At 39.7% G+C, this 18,283-nt stretch overlaps 1 protein-coding gene across 1 annotated transcript; it reads right to left on the bottom strand.

Moving 5' to 3' along the window:
- Positions 1 to 9,457: 9,457 nt before the first annotated feature.
- Positions 9,458 to 18,241, bottom strand: RSL24D1 (ribosomal L24 domain containing 1). The gene is made up of 7 exons (XM_068959006.1): positions 18,229 to 18,241; positions 17,975 to 18,133; positions 15,464 to 15,577; positions 12,911 to 12,983; positions 12,100 to 12,163; positions 11,531 to 11,616; positions 9,458 to 9,888 (listed from the first exon to the last, which is right to left on the bottom strand). The coding sequence occupies exons 2-7, from the start codon at positions 18,053 to 18,055 to the stop codon at positions 9,815 to 9,817; spliced, it is 492 nt and encodes a 163-aa protein (XP_068815107.1). The 5' UTR covers positions 18,056 to 18,133; positions 18,229 to 18,241; the 3' UTR covers positions 9,458 to 9,814.
- Between the last annotated feature and the right edge of the window lie 42 nt (positions 18,242 to 18,283).

Raw genomic sequence — 18,283 nt, forward strand, 5'->3', positions numbered from 1 at the left:
AGCAATGGCCAACTTCTTGTTTGCATGGCAGTTTCCTTATTTCCAGTCTGATGTTTGGGGCCAGACCAATAGAGTCATTACTGAACAGCACTGCATCTGGACTGATGCACTGATTTGGATCGGACACACACATTAACAGTCCCATCTGACTTCCACAGGAATCAATAAGGCTGTCTCACGACTGAACATGGTCCCAGGGGCCCCACCTGGTGACTGAAATCTATCAAAAAAGATGGAAAGGATGAATGAAAGGAACTCTATTCATTCAAGAGCTAGGGAAGTAAGATAAATTGAAATGACATAAATGCGTCCCATAGGCTTCTATGATAAAATTAAGATTAATGCTGAGGTAAGTCCAACTTCAGTCCCTTAATAAGCAGGAAAAAGTTGCAAGAGAAGGAATAGGCTCCTTCGGAACCTAACTTATCCTATCGGTTTCAATGAGTCTCAAAGCAGTTCTATCTACCCCTTTTTACTTACAGGGTACGTATCCTCAGAGGCCTAGTATGAAAATGAAAAGGGAAAGAAATCACAGTTTTAAAAATAATTTTAGGTGTAGCTTAGCAACTCCAGACAGGTAGAATTAACCCTAGATTAAAAAAAAAAAAAAGGTATTAATTCAGAATATCAAACAGACAAAAGGAAAAGTAGCTATCTTTCAAAGAAATATTAGTACAATGACTGAAAGGATGCCTTTCAGTAATCACTGCACGTTGGCAAATTAAAGAAGTACTGTCTCCTCCATTTTAGGAAGGACTGAGAGAAGATGAGCAATTTGAATAGGGTTACTGAGGAAAGCAGAACGAGGAACAAAATTCAGGCCTGCTGACTTGTAGCTGTCTACTCACCTCCCAGCTATTACAAGTAATGCGTGGGAAGGGAAATGGCATAATCTATTTAGGACGTCAGAGTTGCTTTTAAAAAGGTAAATGATTCATAAAACTCTGTACCAGTGAACACTTCTCTGCATCTGTGATCAGCTATGTAGCTGCTCAAGTATTTAAGACAAGAGCATTGCTCATTTCCCAGTCATAGTTCTCATGAACTAAGAGCATTCAAGGTGATATTCTTGGCTCGTTAAGAATAGCAGATGCCCATCTGTTGAGATCTGTTTTGACAGACTTTAATCCCTTTGCAGTTCTGTCTGTATGTGTGAGTGTGTGTGTGTGTGTGTGTGTGTGTGTGTGTATGTGTATTTTTTATAACATTGATGTCTATCTCACCTCTCTTAAAAGCAAAAAGAACTATGATGTCTGATGCGGTCAGGTAGCTGTAGACTTGATTGTTCACTAAACATTTAGAAAGAGAAAACATCAGTGAATAATCAGGCAAATTGCAAATCAGAAGAAACATAAAAACAGGAACTTTGCTGTTTGCAAAACATGCAGGAAAAAGCTAGCCAGTATTGGTCAAAAAGGAAGTTCATTACCAAAGAGAAAACAGCGTAGACATCCAGGGTGCCTCCATATTTTGAATATTACTGGAATTGTTCATAATTCCATCACACAAACTAGATAAGACAACTAGATGTCAGAAAAAGCAACAAAGATGCCCAGAGGAGCATGATTTCCTACAGCACAGTCTAATAGATTAGGACTCTCTGGTTTGGAAATATGATAGCTGGAGGTGGGTATGATACAGCTCATTTTAAAAGAGGACTTGAATTTATGTATCTGCTGCAGAAAATCTTCAACAACCTGTAAAAGTAATTTTCAGAGAGCCATCTCATTCACTTCTGAAACCAATGAGTCTACATCAGCTGTGGAAAGTGAAAAATGCTTCCTGTCACCTTTGTATCACAGCTTTCTGCCAGCATTATCGACAAAATCTAGCACACAATCTCACCCCAAGTAAACACCGGCCACGGAGGTAGACATCCGAGGAGAAAGGGCACCAGTTCAAGAGTAGCAGCGTAGTGTTCCCCAGTTATCCTGAGGGATCCTCTATATGTGACATCCCAAGGATTAGCAAGGCCACATCCCTAAGAAACCCTGGAGTAGCATGTGCTTTGTGTATAGCTCATTCCAAATTCATTCCTAGCTCAGTGAGAACTATCACCTCTTTTTTGTTTTGTTTTTAATATAATGCCTGAATGAGGATCCCATTATGATATTTGTACCTTCTATTTCAAGAGAAAAAAATTTCCCCAGAGAACATGCACATTCCTGGTAGAGCTAATCAAAATAGCCTTGAATGACAACTCTTCATCTCCACCCAACTATCCAAACTGAGGAGGGAGCAACCCAGGGAGCCAAGCCAGCTGGTTCAACTCAGCTTTCAAACCCAGTATCAGTTCCTTCGGCTTGTTAGAAGAAAAAGAAATATTCATTAATTTGCCTTCACAGCTGAACCTGAAGGCTGCTACGTTCAGGTCTACCACTCCTATGAGCTGAGCTAAATCTGTATGTACCTGTAATATCCTATCCCCAAGTTTTGTGTTAGGGAGTGCATAAAGCCTGAATACATGCAGATTTGAAGAGCAATCTGAAAGTGTGCAATGGTGGAAGTGACAGACAACAGTTGTACAACCAAAAAATAATAATAAATATTACACCATTCATCTTCCCTGGAACTGCTTTGTAGGGCATATTTATGCAGTAGTGCTAAAAAGCTGAAAACATTACCTTTGGCAACGTCCTGCATAACCCGAGATACTGTAACAACTGCTAGCTTCAACAGGGAGAATTTCCAACAGCTTTTTATTTTGACAAGTACTAGTAAGAGATCTTTCAAAAATGCTCCACTCAGGAATCACTTCAGCCAAAGTGGATTACTAAAGCAATTCTCTTAATCAGCAAGTTTAGTGCATAGTGGAGCTCTGGGAAAAACAGCTTATATAACTGTAAACATGAAGTTCTTTTCAGTTATGCAGAGACCCCTGCCTCGATTCCAGCTGACAAGCTGTCGAAGCACAAGATTACTGCCATATAAATAACACATCTATTTCTGTTCCGAAGTCAGTTTCCCGTACCGAAACAATTTCACTAATAAAGCATGCTGCGTGCTGGAGCTGATACCCTCATTTACTCAGTAACGTACCTTTATCGCCACATAAAGGTGTACAAATAACTGATGTTTCCCGACCTTTAAAAGCACTCGTTGGAGATTTTAACAAACAGAAGTGACTTTACTAAACTAAACATAATATGAAAGAGAAAAGATCTAAAATGGAGGAAAAACAAAACAAGTCTTCCAACTCGACCATCTCCGCAAACCCCTATTTCTCTCCCTGCTACTACCTGGTCCAGAGTGACACTGTGTTCAAAATGCTATAGCTGTAATACAGTCATCGGCTCACAGTAAAAAGTTTCCTGTCTTTAGTAACCAACCCCAAAGCATTCAGTGACTTTGATTTAGGCAGCATGAAATGAAATTGAAATAGTTGATCACAGAATTTGGACCAGTTATTCCTGATATTAAGAAAAAAATATATATTCTTATATATTTCTCTATGTAAGGTCTTTTGAAATTCACATCTGAAAATACAAAAAAAGAAAAAAGATTTAAACAATTTTATCAGTGGTTGATTTATTTCTGCTTTCTGATCTCTCTGGTCGCAGTTCAGTGCAACCCATAAATAAGTTAGGCTGGTGAAGGAGATTGAATTTTTGAGATTGCAAGAGTAATGGAGGAGCTGAACTGCCTGGAGCTTGAAATATCGCCTCTCGGGACACAAGCCGCTGGACCTATTGCCAGCTGTCTATATGGCTTTTCCAGCCATTGACACATGCGACCACGTCAACATATTTAACTAACTTATGTTTCTTTGTGTTGCAAACGGACAGATCTTGTACATGCTCCAGGCTCCACCACCCTATTACTATAAAATTAAGAACGTCTAAGTCAGTCAGGTACATAAATTATGATATATACCAACATTTGGCAGCAAAAGAGCAGTTACCAATCAACATCAAGTTTCTCTCAGGAACTGTTTTCCAGTATTCATATCCAGTCAAATCTATCCCCTGTTACTGAGGAGTTTAAGAAAAAAAAAAAAAAAGGTGGAAAAACTTGTAGCTTAAAAGCGTGGTTACAGGACAGTTCCTTATAAAACATACTTATAAAAACACTCCAGCAACCCCCGACCAAGGGCAGGCCCCGGGCACCCCTTACCTCAGAAACGCCCCTCGCGCCGCCCGCTTCAGGCCCTCCGGCCCTCCGCAGTTCCGCTCCGCTGCCCTGATCGCTCTTCCTGCGACTTTGGTCACACACACACTTAAAATACAGCTTAATACGCAGCAACGACTATTTCTGTCCCTCCTCCCCGCAGTGTTTTAGCATCCCACCAAGCCTGAAGGAGGTGTCGCGGGGTTTCAGGCCAAAGGCCTCAAGTGACAAAATGGCTCCCCGGGTAGCGCCCGTGGGGAGTTTGAGACGATTATTATGACGATCACGTACCCAGAAAGAGTGCAAATTGTTCAAAAAATCTTCTAAGGCATCTGGGGGAACCCAGCGAAGTGCCGGGAGTGACTCGCACGGAGCAGGGAAGACAGTTGAGGAAACCCGGCCGAGCTCAGCAGGAGCCCGGACCTGTGGGGCGCCAGGGCCCGCCGCTCCCCAGCGCCAGCACCGCTGCCTGAGGCGAGGCCTGGCCCCGGCCCCAGCCCCGAGCGCCACGGGCTTCCCCCGGCCCCAGCCCCGGCCCCCCGCCGCCTGCCCCCACCGCCCCCAACCCGCTCCGGGCTCGGCAGCGCCGGGGACCGGGTGGTGGCCGAAACGCATGGGCGCTCATCGCCTCCTGAAAACAAAGCTGGCCTCTAACGTAAAGATACTGATGTGACAGATTTAAAAAAAAAAAAAAAAGGGGGGGGGAGGGGGAGGGAAATAAAAAAGGTCACTTCACAGATTACCACTTAAACCCACATTCCACCCCTTCGTCGAGCCGGGCTGGAAAAAAAAAGTAATACGTACATCTGTTTTTGTTTGCTGAGAAAAGACAGCAGTGACTAAAACTAGAAAACATTTTTTAAAAATGGAGTAACACGTTTGTTTTGATCTATCCCATCAATCTTTAAGAGAAAAGCCACCAACGGCATCTAACAAAAACAAGGAAACGTAACAGTTTGTTGGATCTAGTCAACACCAAGCAAGATGAACTGAACCCTGGAATTGCGCGTTACCAGTTATTCATAAATAATTGATTTTTCTGATTAAATATTTAACCCAATGGATGCATGATCATCCGCCTGGCAACAGATGGTCCGTGCAGCACCTCGTGCTCTGCTCCTGCTAGATCTCAACACTAACAGCATCAATCATTTGGACGTTATGACGTTAAAATAGAGAGATTTAATGAAAGAAGCTGCGCAGCTCATTGAACACCGCCCCTTGGTATTCGCTGCTGAAGGGGGAGCGGACGGCAGCTCGTGCATCCCCCAAGGACGGGCGCCGACCAGCAGCCCGGAGAGGCGGGAGAGGGGAGAGCCCCGGCCCCGCGTGCCAGACGGCGGCACCCCTCCGCGCCAGCACCCACGTCGCAGCAGCCCCGGCGGAAAGGGGAACTCTTCTCCCTCCTGGTATTTGGCAGTATTTCTCAACGACCACCAGAATACTTCCCAGTCAGATGTTCTCTCTCTCCGATTCTTGAAAAAAAATCCAAAAATCTAGAGAAGTTTTCTAGCCAGTTTTGGTTTAGCTGCAAATTTTCCCCCTAAGCAGTCAGAAGGGGTGCTGGAAGCCTGGTACCTTGGACAAATTTTTAACTCTCCCAGCCGCTTCCTACGCACTCCCGAGGTGCACGCAGTGAGCTAGAAGTCTCTGCACAACTGCAGTGTTAGCTTTTGAGTACCTTTTACTTGCAAATACACAGATGGTTAGAATGAGGTACGCAAGTTAAGCGGCTCTCACAAATGACAGGGTGCTTAGGATTTAGAGTAGATAATATTTCCCAAATGGCTTTTGCTAGCTGAGGCACAGAGACTATTTCAATACAGATCACTCTGGCAAAGGGTTAACAAGCCCAACAGAGCAGCCTGGCTAGTGCACTTCATTTAAAGGTAAGTAGACATAAAAACTACAGATACTATGTAACATGAAGTATTTAATGCTTAAAACTTCTCACATAAAGAGATTGCATATAAATACTGCATAACATCTGGTGGGATTCATCTCCTTTCCTCTGCCTTGCACAGGTTTAATTTACTTTTTTTGGAGAAAATTAAAATCTGGCATCCACTGAACATCAGTTCTTTAAAACTCAGAGTAAAGTTTGTGTAATAAGACTTTTTCTAGAAGTACCCCACTTTAAGGGCTAATTACATCAAATAACATGGTAAGACAGGTCACACAAAAAACCCACGTTTTACAAGCTGAGATACTGAGATAAGAATAAATGGCTCTACCAAAGTCACTGGTGAGCCAGTGGAACACAGAACTGGAATCCAAAGACAGAGCACCCACAGCCTCAAGCCTGTTTTGTGGGGGGGGGGGGGGCGGCGACACCTCTGATCCCTTGCAAAATATCAAGGAAGTTTTAGAGATGGCTTGCAAAGCACTGACCGGGTTAAAACATGCAGTGGGGTACCTGTGCGCCAAAATTCAATATGGAAAAAAAGCACACACTTGCATAAGCATATTTAAATATTAGCAACAATTGTGATCCATAAGAACTCTTGCAACACATTTCATATTGTGTTCCTAAGGCAATTCTGTAGATTTATGATATTCCCAGAACGATTAATTTATTTCTAATGTGTAAGATATTTTGAAACCAATTTTTCTTTCATCCTACATATTACCAAAAGACATTTTTGAGCAGTAAACGCATTTTAGTTGGTAAGCAAGCCTTTACAAAAAAAATTAAGTCAAACTCTCCAAAGAAAAATTTTGCATAAAAGTTTAGCATTGCAGCATATATTATCTTCAAACGTACATTTTCAGAAACTACTGCCTAAGTGGATAAATAAACAAATACCGTCATTATCTAGCCCTACAGAGCATGAATAATCTTCCTAACACATATGCAGAGGTAAAACTGATAAATCCAATGCTTATCCTGCAAAACAAATGCCTTAATGTTTTAAAATTAAATATAAATACGACTATTTCCAGTAAAACAGAAAAATTTCACAGACCATTAAACCAAAATCTGCAGGCTGGGCACTTTGAAACCTACGAACCCTTTCAAACACTCAACATTAATTCCTTCCTCCCCTCTCAGATTCTCTAAAGTGAAGCTGATTGGGGGAACCCACAACACCATTCAATCCACAGACTTTTTTTTTTTTTTTTTTTTACTGGACCCTAACTGAAATATCTCTCCTCCCCTCCTTAAAATTCCTGCCCCTTTTTCCTTCCAGCTCCCTCTATAGGTATAGATAAAGCTGTACCCCAAAATAAGTATTTTGAGGCAGTTTAAGGGCCTTTGTACAAGCCGCACATTCTGGTTTTTTTGTGGATCTGAGCCCTGATGTCAAATCTGCACAACTCTTCTTCTGTTAATCAGCAGCTTTTTAGACGAGCCTATTCTTAATTGACAGGTGCCAGATCGCAGAAACCGGAGCACTGCTACAAAACTATTTGGTGCTTAAGGCCAAAAGAAAATTGTGGTTCTTTAATAGTAAAAAGATCTGTCAATCAAATAACTCAGCAAAACTCTCCTTTAAATAAGAATAATACAGCAGATGATAGCACTTAAGTCTTCTAATACAGAAGCAGATATACTGCACTCCTTGAGGCTGCTGCCATACTACAGTTTGAAACCTTGTTGTCTTTGGAATCGACTTCATCTGCAGTTTAGCTATCAAACAATTATCTTTCACTGGATTCAGCTGTAGTACCACACACCACTACTAGCAGTCAAAATAAAAGCAAAGCATCAAGGATGGGGGCAGTGAAGAGAGAAATCACCAACAAAGTTTAACTACTAACACAGTAATCCAAATTTGTGACAAGCAGACTGAACACAGGGACAAACATTACTCGTCACTGGTGAAGTTAACACGCTTTACAAAACAGAAATGCTACTCTCAGAAAAGCACCTAGGTTTCCATTTTCTTTCAGAAACTTTCTCCAACAAAGTTTTCAAAAACTGAGTGCAAGGCAGTGGGTAAGAGACTAACACTGTAATTTAGTGCTTCCCCCTCAATTTCTAGACTTGACCTCATTGATACTTTCCCTCTGCTGCCCCTGAACCAGGACAGTTAATAAACTGGAAAAGGACTAAACACCATAATTAAATCTTTTGCCATATTCCCTCCGAAATCAGCCCCCAACTCCCAGTACAGTATTTTCAATTATGTAAGTTCTTGGCTGGCAAGAAAATGAGTTTTTCAGCTGCTTAGCAAGCCAAACAATTCATTGAATCCACCTAGTGAAGGCCTGATCCAAATGTAAGGGGGCTAGTTAACCTGCATAATCACAAAGATACCAATTAGCATTCTGTGGGGTGTTCCCTTGCATTACGTCCAAGGAATTTTTTGTAGCATCTTACTGAATTATCCTGTTGGCATGTGCTTCCTGGTCATTTAACCATATGCCTTTGAGATGTTATCTATATTAAAGTTTACACAGGAAATACTAGAACTACACATACAAAATACTTTTAACATGATATCACCTTATTAGCAAATTTTAAAGTATATAAATTGTTTATTTCATGAAGTTACGTAAGAATTAAATTCTTATCTCCCTAAAATGCATCAAAATTTTCTAAATACCTAAACATAATTTGTAAATTAAGAGATGAAAATTTTGAGTACAATGCCCTATTCAGCTCACGCATTCTCCACTACCACTTACCTTTTCATATGCTCAAATCTGATTCTTTCCTGAGTTACGCAATGCACATGTAGGTAGTACATACGAGGAATTTTCCCAATTTACCACATACTCAAGTGTGGAATAGAACTGCAAATAATTATTTTTCAGGATAGGTAGCATCAACAAGAAAGTAAATGCTACTTCAAAGGCTTTTTAAAGGCTTCTCTAATCACACTGATGTAGATAAACTGTTGACTGTTTAAAAGAGCGAGTATTTATCTGAATACTGACGACACGCAGCATAAAGATAAATACCAAACCGATATGCAATATACCTATACTTTAATTTGATTATCTTTTCTATCAAAATAATCCTGAGTATTAGGTTACATTATAAACACTCAAAAGCATGATTTATTGAGCATATGAATCAGCCCGATTACATGCCAGATTTGAGTTTCAGTAGTTCAGGAGGATGCTGATGGTTCCAACTTCAGAGGAGATGCTATCACTATTCCTCTTATTTTCCAAATGGCAGTAAGGCCTACATCTACATTAGCTTTGCCAAGCTTAGACATCAATTGCCATGTAATCTTGGGGAATCTAAATAAAACAAACACAATCTGCATTCACAATACAAGCTGAAAAATATTCCTAATGAGCAGACTGAAAACAAACCAGCACTGCCCCAATTTCTAAAAATTAAGATACCTTTTTTCTGCTTTTACCACTACAAAAGAACAACAGTCAAAAAAAGTCCAGGGCCAGCATCTTTTATACCTTGATTTTATCAGGGAAAAGGAAAATTACATTGTCTTTCTTGATAACAAAGACGATGTAGTACTGCAAACAATATGCTTTGTTTTTCATCCTGTTGACAAGGTTTTGTTGAATTAGATAACTGTAAGCACTGCCCAAACCATTATCCACAAGAAGAATCATTTCACAAGTATTAATTTTCACAAGAACAAAAATCAGTTAACCTGGAGGTGAGCACTATTCAATAAAAAGTATTTTTTCTTCAACTATAAGCACAGTTCTGAATGATGCCTGGTGAGGAAGTTAGCAACTGCTAACTGCTGAAGAGGTGCAAATAGAAAATGCAAAATGCACTTTAGGAATCTTCCTCCATCGCCACATCCTCTTGTAGCTTCTGCACCATTTTGTCCTCCAGTTGTTTTGGTTTGCCTTTAAAAAAAAAAAAAAAAAGGATTAAATTCAACATGTCTCTCCAAACCCAAAAAGCATCTTCTCTTTAAATGTGTCCCTCTGTTCCAGAAGAAATAGGCAGCCCGAATGTACTGATGAAACAGTAGTTTAGAAGTAAACCACTCCAAATGACCAATATTTACTGTTATCTTCCACTATCTTCTAAAATTACTGCAGTATTGTTTGCAACAGTAAAGCTGTTACTGTATTTATGCAAAATCTAAAATGCAGTCAATGTTTTTTTCATCTAATATTACACACTTTGATACAGCTGGCAATACTAATCAGAACTCTGCACAGCAATAATAAAAAAGCATTAATTTTAAAAGAACAGTAGCCTTCACATGCTATTGACCTACAAAGATTTAAGCCCTCCTGAATGCTGTGTTGGGTGGCAATAATGTTAACTCTTAACAATGCCACAAGAAAACCAGTCCAGGGCTGATGTTTGATCCTGCTCTCTTTTAGGCCAGCAGGAATTGCAAAACTTTGAAAAGTTAGCTATTGCTTGACAAACAGTTGTACTACACACTGCTGTGCATCATCCTTTTAACGAAGCAAAAGGAAACAAAAAAAAAATTCAGATTTACTCTTTCAAATTTAAGATCTTTTTGATCTTTTCCCAACTCATACCACCTCCCCTCAAAAAACAAGGGAAAGAGTAAATCAAAGTTTAAAAATATCCTGACAAAAGTCTGTTTCATAAACATACACTCTTAGACTGTTAACACAAATATATAAATTGAAAAAATGTAAACAGAACTTTTATTTCATGTTCAATAATGTATCACACCAACATCCGCTGAGATAAATTGCTGGTTATTTTTTATAAAACAATAATGAATAGATAGGCTTTTTACTACTCGCCATGTGTGTCCCATTACCTACATTTTACTAATTAAATGATCCGTAAAATCCACTTTACTAACGTTATCTAACACAAACTAGTACTTGTAATGAGTTCAGAAAACAGATGATGATTCAGGAGGAACGGGTTTCTGCAGCTGAAAGACAACTGAAAAAACACTCAGTTCACTGATGAAGAACATACATTCTTATATCTGAACTGGCACAGATTTTGATGAAAATTAGTAAACCTACCACGATATTAAAAAACATGTTCGCCTATCACTGAAAGAAATAGTATTTTCACGCAAGTTTCATTATACAAACTGCACTACAAAAAACTACACTCAATGCATTATTAGCTAACCAGTTCAAAAAACACAGTAGTTAAGTAGAGTTTAACTACTATATTTTAAATCAATCAATGTTTTAGTTTGTTGAGTTTAAATGATTCAATTCAAAGGTAAGACTTAGATTAATGCATTGGTAACATGTAGCTTAGAAAACACCAGGTACTGAGTGCAGTTTAAAACAGAGCAGTAAGGAGAAAAAGAGAGGAACGCAGGACTAGATAAATTAAATGGTGCATTTGATTCAGAACCAGGGTACCACTCACATTTAACGGCAAGAGCTTTTCTTCATATAAAACATCCAAATCAATTATAAAGAATGCACATAATTACTGATCTGTAGAATTAGTCATACAAAAAATGAATTCATCATAAAACTGGATACACAAGTTAATCTAAGGAAACCAGGTAAATTGAGTACTTACCTGCATGCGGAGCACGAAGCAGGTGAATGTTCTGTTTGACTTCTTTGATGTCTTCTGCCTTCTGCAACTCTTTGCTCTTCTTTAATCTGAGGCAGGGGGAGGAGGGAAATAAACAGGATTAAATTAGCTTCAAAGAAGAGGAGTGTGTTTTCTGTTTAATACACGACATACACAGCTTTAAATAAAATACGTAAATGGTAAATAACTGATTATAAGAAAGTAATGGTAAAAATATTTTAAACCTGATTCAAGCATAAACTGGAGGCACAACAAGGAAGGAGCCATAACTACATCAATTCTTAATAGGAATTTGTTTGAATTTTGGACTCTTCAAACCAGCAATATCAAAATACACCTACTAACACTGGGTGTCCAAGAGCTACTGCTTCTTGGAGAGCCAATATGGCATAGCTGTTTGGTCCACTCAACAACTTTACCACATTGCTTGGACTAATGTGTATGTACAAAGCAAACACCTATCTAAAAGTTCTGATCATCCTATCTTTGGAAAGATGGAATATCTAATATGGATTTGCAAGAGCGCCCATAATACAAGTTCCCCTCCTTACCTGTTCATAATAAATCTAGCTTGGCGTTTCTGCTTTATTTCTTCTACTCTCTTCATCGCATCAACTGAAACAAAGCAAAAGTTGTTTTAAATGTGCTTACATGCATACAGCTAAAAACATATACTATTTCATACAGTCACATTACAGTTTTCCGCAATATGAAACCTCTACAGAGACGACTGTTACACTATACAAAGGAAGTTCTTCCTTCTTCAAAGAGCATAACAGAAGAACATTCTGTGTACCAACTAAACCGAACTGTATTTTAAAATTTATTAATGCTTCCACTTTTATGCCTATATGTATTTTCTACAGCTAACCATCACAAGAGAAGACTCTTGTTCTAATTCAGATCAGATGCAAACTACCACATTCCCCTTAGTGGCATTCATTCGTAACTAAAAAAATAACTCACTCCTTCATCCTACATTGTTTGATCTATTAAAACAAACTGAAGCAGAAGGAGTGGGAACGAAGAAACAACTAGATCAGTGTAAAAGGTGTACACTGGGAGCCCCTCAAAAGCTGTAGAACCAATCGGGTTTTTCAAATATAATGTTTATAAACAGGTTAATGCTGCACCTGGTTTTCTGTTTTCTTGGGGGTGGGGGGGAGAGGTGGAAATCAAGTGAAACTCCACACCTGCTCACAACTCAACCCACTCTACATTAGGAATTTGGTTATGATTCCAGTACTTTCAAACAACAATCACTAGAAGCATCAATACTCTGAGAAGTCTTCTGAAAACAGGTGCGTGTAAAAAAAGTTCACTCTTCATGGCTTGTCTTTTGCTTTTTCTAGGATGACTCACCAGTCTTGCTCCACAGCTCTCTCTGATATTTCACTGGTTCATTTCTACGTTTTTCAAACTCAAATGAATTATCCTATATAAATAAAAAGTAAATACAGATTACATACAGAAGCATACTTAGATCAACACTTACTTATTGTAGCACCCATAGTTGTCACATGTGATTTTTTACTTTCAGAATCTCAATTACTACACTTCAACGACCTTTGGAGATTAGCAAACTAGAAGGAGATATATTAGCATGCCTGACCTCAAAGTGCCAGATACCACAGTGATTTATCTGAAGAGAACTATTTACCAAAACTGCTTCCTGGGCTATTTTCTTTCTAATGAAAGAAAGGGAAGAGGGAAGTCCCAGTCTGGAGTATGAAGTAAGGAGTAGACTAGACAGGTAAAAGGCAAAATTGACAACATGAAGAGCTGAAAACATTTACTGTAGGTCAAATTAGTTTTATTTAACAATTCGTAATTTTAAAAAAGTTCAAAAAGAAACACTGTCTTAAGAATATTTAAAAAAAGTTATCTGAAAGTGCCATATATTTCAATTTGATGATGATGTGTATTTTTTAAGGGTTTGAGACAGAATTTTTTGTTAGGAATGCTTAGTCTTACATAAAGTTTATCTGAAGATCTTTCCCTGACAAGACCTTTTTTGTAATAGTAGAGCAGGTATCAGACCAGCTGATAACCTTCACTTGAACAAAAGACAAGGAGAGAAACAATATATAATAGTAAGAAATGCCACACACACTCACAAGCCACGCTTCATTTCGAGAGAAATGGAAATTAATTTTCATAATGGGATAGCATCAAGCAAAAAATACAAAATAGTATACGAAAACACACACACATATACATATGTGTAAAGAACATATATAAACACATACTAACAGACATATGTGTCAGTATACTAACATCTAGAGGCCACTCTTCTCATTCTTCCAAAAATTCCCTAAAATACATTTTTAACAAAGTGTCACAGGCTATCACAACATCAGTCATTGAAAATTTTCTCCTAAACAGTCAGATTTTACTTATTACAATATACAGCATTGTTTTGTATCATGACAGCACACCATAAACATTTCCAAAAGAAATGCCACAAGAGTAGCAGATGCTCAAAGTGCCAGGGTCTTCTAAACTACGTGCATGCTGCCTCACACTGGCCAATGGATCTTTTCAGTTCCAAAGGTGAGGGGACAATCAAATGACTGCATAAAAACACTGGAAGCTGTAATAAAGATAGTCCTTCAGGAATATCTTGGGAGCAACTGCCTGGAAAGCCTATGACCTTCTGAATGTTTTTTTTGTTGTTTTTTAAATAAATAAAAAAAACCTGAAATCCAGGAAAACAAGTAAATACACATATGCTCTATCCAATGTGCTTAACTGTTCAAAGCAGTGAGAATTGTCACCTTCTTAACAAACTACAGTATTTCTCATTGCTACAAGCCTATTCAGACACCCCACCAAAGCTTGCTTATGAAAGAATACCAACTGTATTAAAATAAAGCAGTACACTTATGTATTGTGTTTAATACATAGCATCCAAAATACAAGCTCTAGGACACACAGTATACTAACATCTACAGGCCATTCTTCTCTCTCTCTCAAAATAAGAACACTGTTTCACTTACTTAGACATGCATAAAGTAAATTTAAATTAAGAGCTTAAGTTCTTTTCAGTAAGGTAATTCAACTTAGCCAAGAACTTGAAAGCAAGCAGCACAATTACAAAAAATGATCATTAAAGATGGTGTCTGAGAGTAACATCAAAAAAAAAAACCTTCCCACAGCAAGATCCAAACAGCAGCAGGTCATTGTATCAAAAACATACACTGAATTGTTAGTATTCTGCAAAAATAGGGTAATTAAATCAGTAATTCTTCAACCGTTTAAGGACTGTCCTGCCAAATATACGTATTTAGTGTTTTTACCATTGAAGTAACTTTGTCCTGAAACTTTTTTTTTTTTTTTAATTATTTTAACACTCCATATGCTCTTTTTGAAACTTTCCTATCCATGCAGATTCCTTCTAAACATTCTATGCTTTAAGGAGATTTCAGAAGTTAACTGTCCTACATCTTTATTTATAGAGATGGATAATACACACACACACATTAAAAAATTAAATATATAATACAGAGAAAGACTTCTGAAGAGTACCCCATAACTCAGATTATCTGATTGTACAGAAACACAATTACCAAATGCATATGTAAGAGTAGAAGATTTATATATGAAAACGTGTCTTACTCTTGGGAACCATCGTGTACTACTGATGCAGTTACCTGATATGCTGGCTTCCATAATGAAGCTGAAAGCTGAAAGATGCGTTACAGCTCAGCTAAACAAGTAACTCACTCCCAAGAAAACTCTCACTTCCCCTTCCACAGTGCCTCCTTTCCTCCACTTACTCCATCATCCCTGGCACTTGTCTAATTAAATGGTAAAGCATTCAACTAGCTAACCTAACCTGTCTGCAAGAGGAAGAGGTTTATTTTCTGCCAGTCTATGAGTTAATGTAAAGTGTAAACCGGTTTGTTTTCTTACCACCGTCAATTCTTTGCCAGCTGCTTTCCGGAAGGCTTTGGTCCATCTGATCTTTCTGGGATTCCGCTTCTTTTTAAAGTTTTTGTGGCATTTTGATTTGCAGAATCTAAATATCTTGAGAAAGAAGAAAAAAGTTTACCATCAAATTATGTTATTCCTGTCCAATTCCAAGCAAACGCGACATAAAATACTGAAGCTTCTCTAATATCACTGCTCATTGAAAAATGACATTGACCTTACAAATTTCAATGTTTTAATTTGAGATACAGCTATTAAGCATCTACAAGGGATTTTATTTTTTTATCATTCTGAAAATAAATCTGCATTTTGGCAATTATGAAAATATTTTCATTCTCAGGTCAGCATACATAAATTTGTACAGTCACAAAAAATTCTAAGGTTTGGTTATAGCTGGTTATTTACTTGGCTTGAAATCCAAAAGAAACATTGTAATAACTCCCTTTCTTTCCCTATCATAGATCTCCCATACCTTAAACGTTAAATAAAATAATGATCATGTCCAGTAAGACTGTACTACTACAGAATACAAATTGCAAAACATGACACACAAAGAAGAATTATCAAAATTAATTCAAATTAAACTGTATTCTTGCAGTCAACAATTCATGACGGCATAACCCTAGTTTCCTGCTGGGTAATGAATTGAAAAAAGCAGTTTAATATTCATTTTCAAAGTAAATGAGAAGAAACTAGTCTTTAATATAGCTAAGTCCCACAGATTTAGATAAGATCTAAATATACATATATAAATATATATATATTAAATATAATATCTATATAAATATAGATAAGTCCCCCATTAAATTTCCAGAGCTTAAATACTACTAAATGCATGCTTTATTGCTTAAAGAGGTCTTTCAATAAATATGAACCTAGTAAGGTCATTCATAGCACACAGTGACCTTAAATTGCAAACAGCTTATATTTTCAAAGCCATTCCAACATTTTATTTAAAGTTAACATACACAGTCCACTTTCAATACCTTAAATCAAACTTCACACTTTCATAAGAAAAAGAATAATATTTACTGTAACCTTGTGTCATTACTTTTATTCACTCCAAGTTACAGAGAAACAATAAACAGTTGAAGAGAGCTCTTATCAAGCAGGTTCCCAATAACACGTGATAAACTGTGCAATTACATCATGCAGTCAAAGTAATTCCATCTAAGTAGCCTTTATTTTGTCCATGAAACGTTAGCTGTGTACAGCACTCCTCCTCATTACTGGGAGGAGGAGAAGCTATTTAATTCTAAAGTTCTTATGAAGCCTTTAATGGTTATCACAACGTAATATATTAGACAGCACTTAATATAACCACCATAGGATCATAAGAACTAATCCATAATCAATTTCTTTTCTCGTTACATAGTTTGTAAAAATTTTAGTCGTGATTAGTCAGTTTATGTCCTCACTCCATATCTGGATCCCACTCCAGCACTCACAGCTTAGAACATCCTTCCTGAACTTAACCATTGAAAAAAACATAAAATTTCAATTTTGTAACTATTATTCCAGACTCAGCGTAAGCATCAACCACTGCTACCCACGGAAGTGTGTTATGCTTATCCAGGCCAAGTTTTCAGGTACGCTAAGGACACATAAAAGAAACGTCGCTGCCCGTACCTGACATGTCACATAAACTAACATCCCAGCTACGTGACAAAGCTGAGCTAGATCGAGCTCCCGGCTTTGACTCTCCCGCACCCAGCTGGCGCTTTCCGCTCAGGAGGAGCGCCCGGCCTCGGGGCGGCAAAGCGGCCCAGAGACGAGAACGCGAAGGAGGGGACAAACATAATCACATCCCTATTCGCAGTTCTTACTCTTCCCTGAATGTGTCCATCGCTTTCAACCATCCTCAGCCGTCTAGCAGCCAAAGCGGAGCTGAAAGTTTACTTTAAAACATTCAAACTAGCATTCATCATCCACAAGTTTTCAAAAATCCCATGCTTCCCTTCCCACCTTATAACTACTTCTAAAGAAAACACACACACATGCACATGAACTCTTTAGCTGATGTAATCATCATTTTTTAACCACGTTTTTCCCCCTTTTTACTCAGTCAGAGCTACCATTATCTTCTGCTGTTTTGCAGATTGTCTGCTCACACCTGACCTTCCGCTTTGCTGAGCGGGTGGTTTTTCTGGGGGGTTTTTTTGGTCCTTTTTTTTTTTTTTAAAAAGGCTCACGGTCATTTTCCAGGGCCCAGGACCGCCGGGGCGGGCGCGGGGCAGCGGCAGAGCAGAGGGCGGCCGCCTGCGGGAGCCCCGCAGAGCCCGGAGGCCCCCCGGGCACGACCGTCCCGGCGGCGCCCTGCTGCGGCAGCCTCCGCCAGGGCAGCCACGGCCTTCAGCCCCGCACCGCCACGACACCAGCCCCGGCTCCGCCGGCGCCCGGCCGAGGCCGAGGCCGCCGCCCGGGCTGTCGGCCCGCCGCAGGCCCCGGCCGCGCGGCACAGGCCGGGCCCGGGAGCAGGGCGGCGGGCGGTACCTTGCAGTCGTTGCGCACGAACATGACGCCGTGGCCCGGGTAGATGGGCCCCGAGCAGAAGTAGCACTTCTCGATCCGCATCGCCGCCCCACGCCGCCGCCGGAACCACGCGCCCGCCTGACCGGAAGCCGCGCGGAGCAAGGAGGCTGGGACCGCCCCCTGCCGGCCCCTCAGCGCCCCCTGACGGCCCCGCCCGCCCCCTGCTGGGCCCGCCCCCTGCTGGGCCCGCCCCGCCCCCTGACGGCCCCGCCCGCCCCCTGACGGCCCCTCAGCGCCCCCTGACGGCCCCGCCCGCCCCCTGCTGGGCCC

The sequence above is a fragment of the Struthio camelus genome, chromosome 12 (genome assembly GCF_040807025.1).
Source record: "Struthio camelus isolate bStrCam1 chromosome 12, bStrCam1.hap1, whole genome shotgun sequence".
NCBI classification, from domain to species: domain Eukaryota; kingdom Metazoa; phylum Chordata; class Aves; order Struthioniformes; family Struthionidae; genus Struthio; species Struthio camelus.

Coding starts and splice junctions, on each gene's coding strand:
- RSL24D1 (XM_068959006.1), bottom strand. CDS start 18,055: ATGCGGATCGAGAAGTGCTACTTCTGCTCGGGGCCCATCTACCCGGGC. Junction 12,164..12,910: donor AGAGCTGTGGAGCAAGACTG/GTGAGTCATCCT, acceptor GCTTTGTTTCAG/TTGATGCGATGAAGAGAGTA. Junction 9,889..11,530: donor GCTTCGTGCTCCGCATGCAG/GTAAGTACTCAA, acceptor TTTTTTTTAAAG/GCAAACCAAAACAACTGGAG.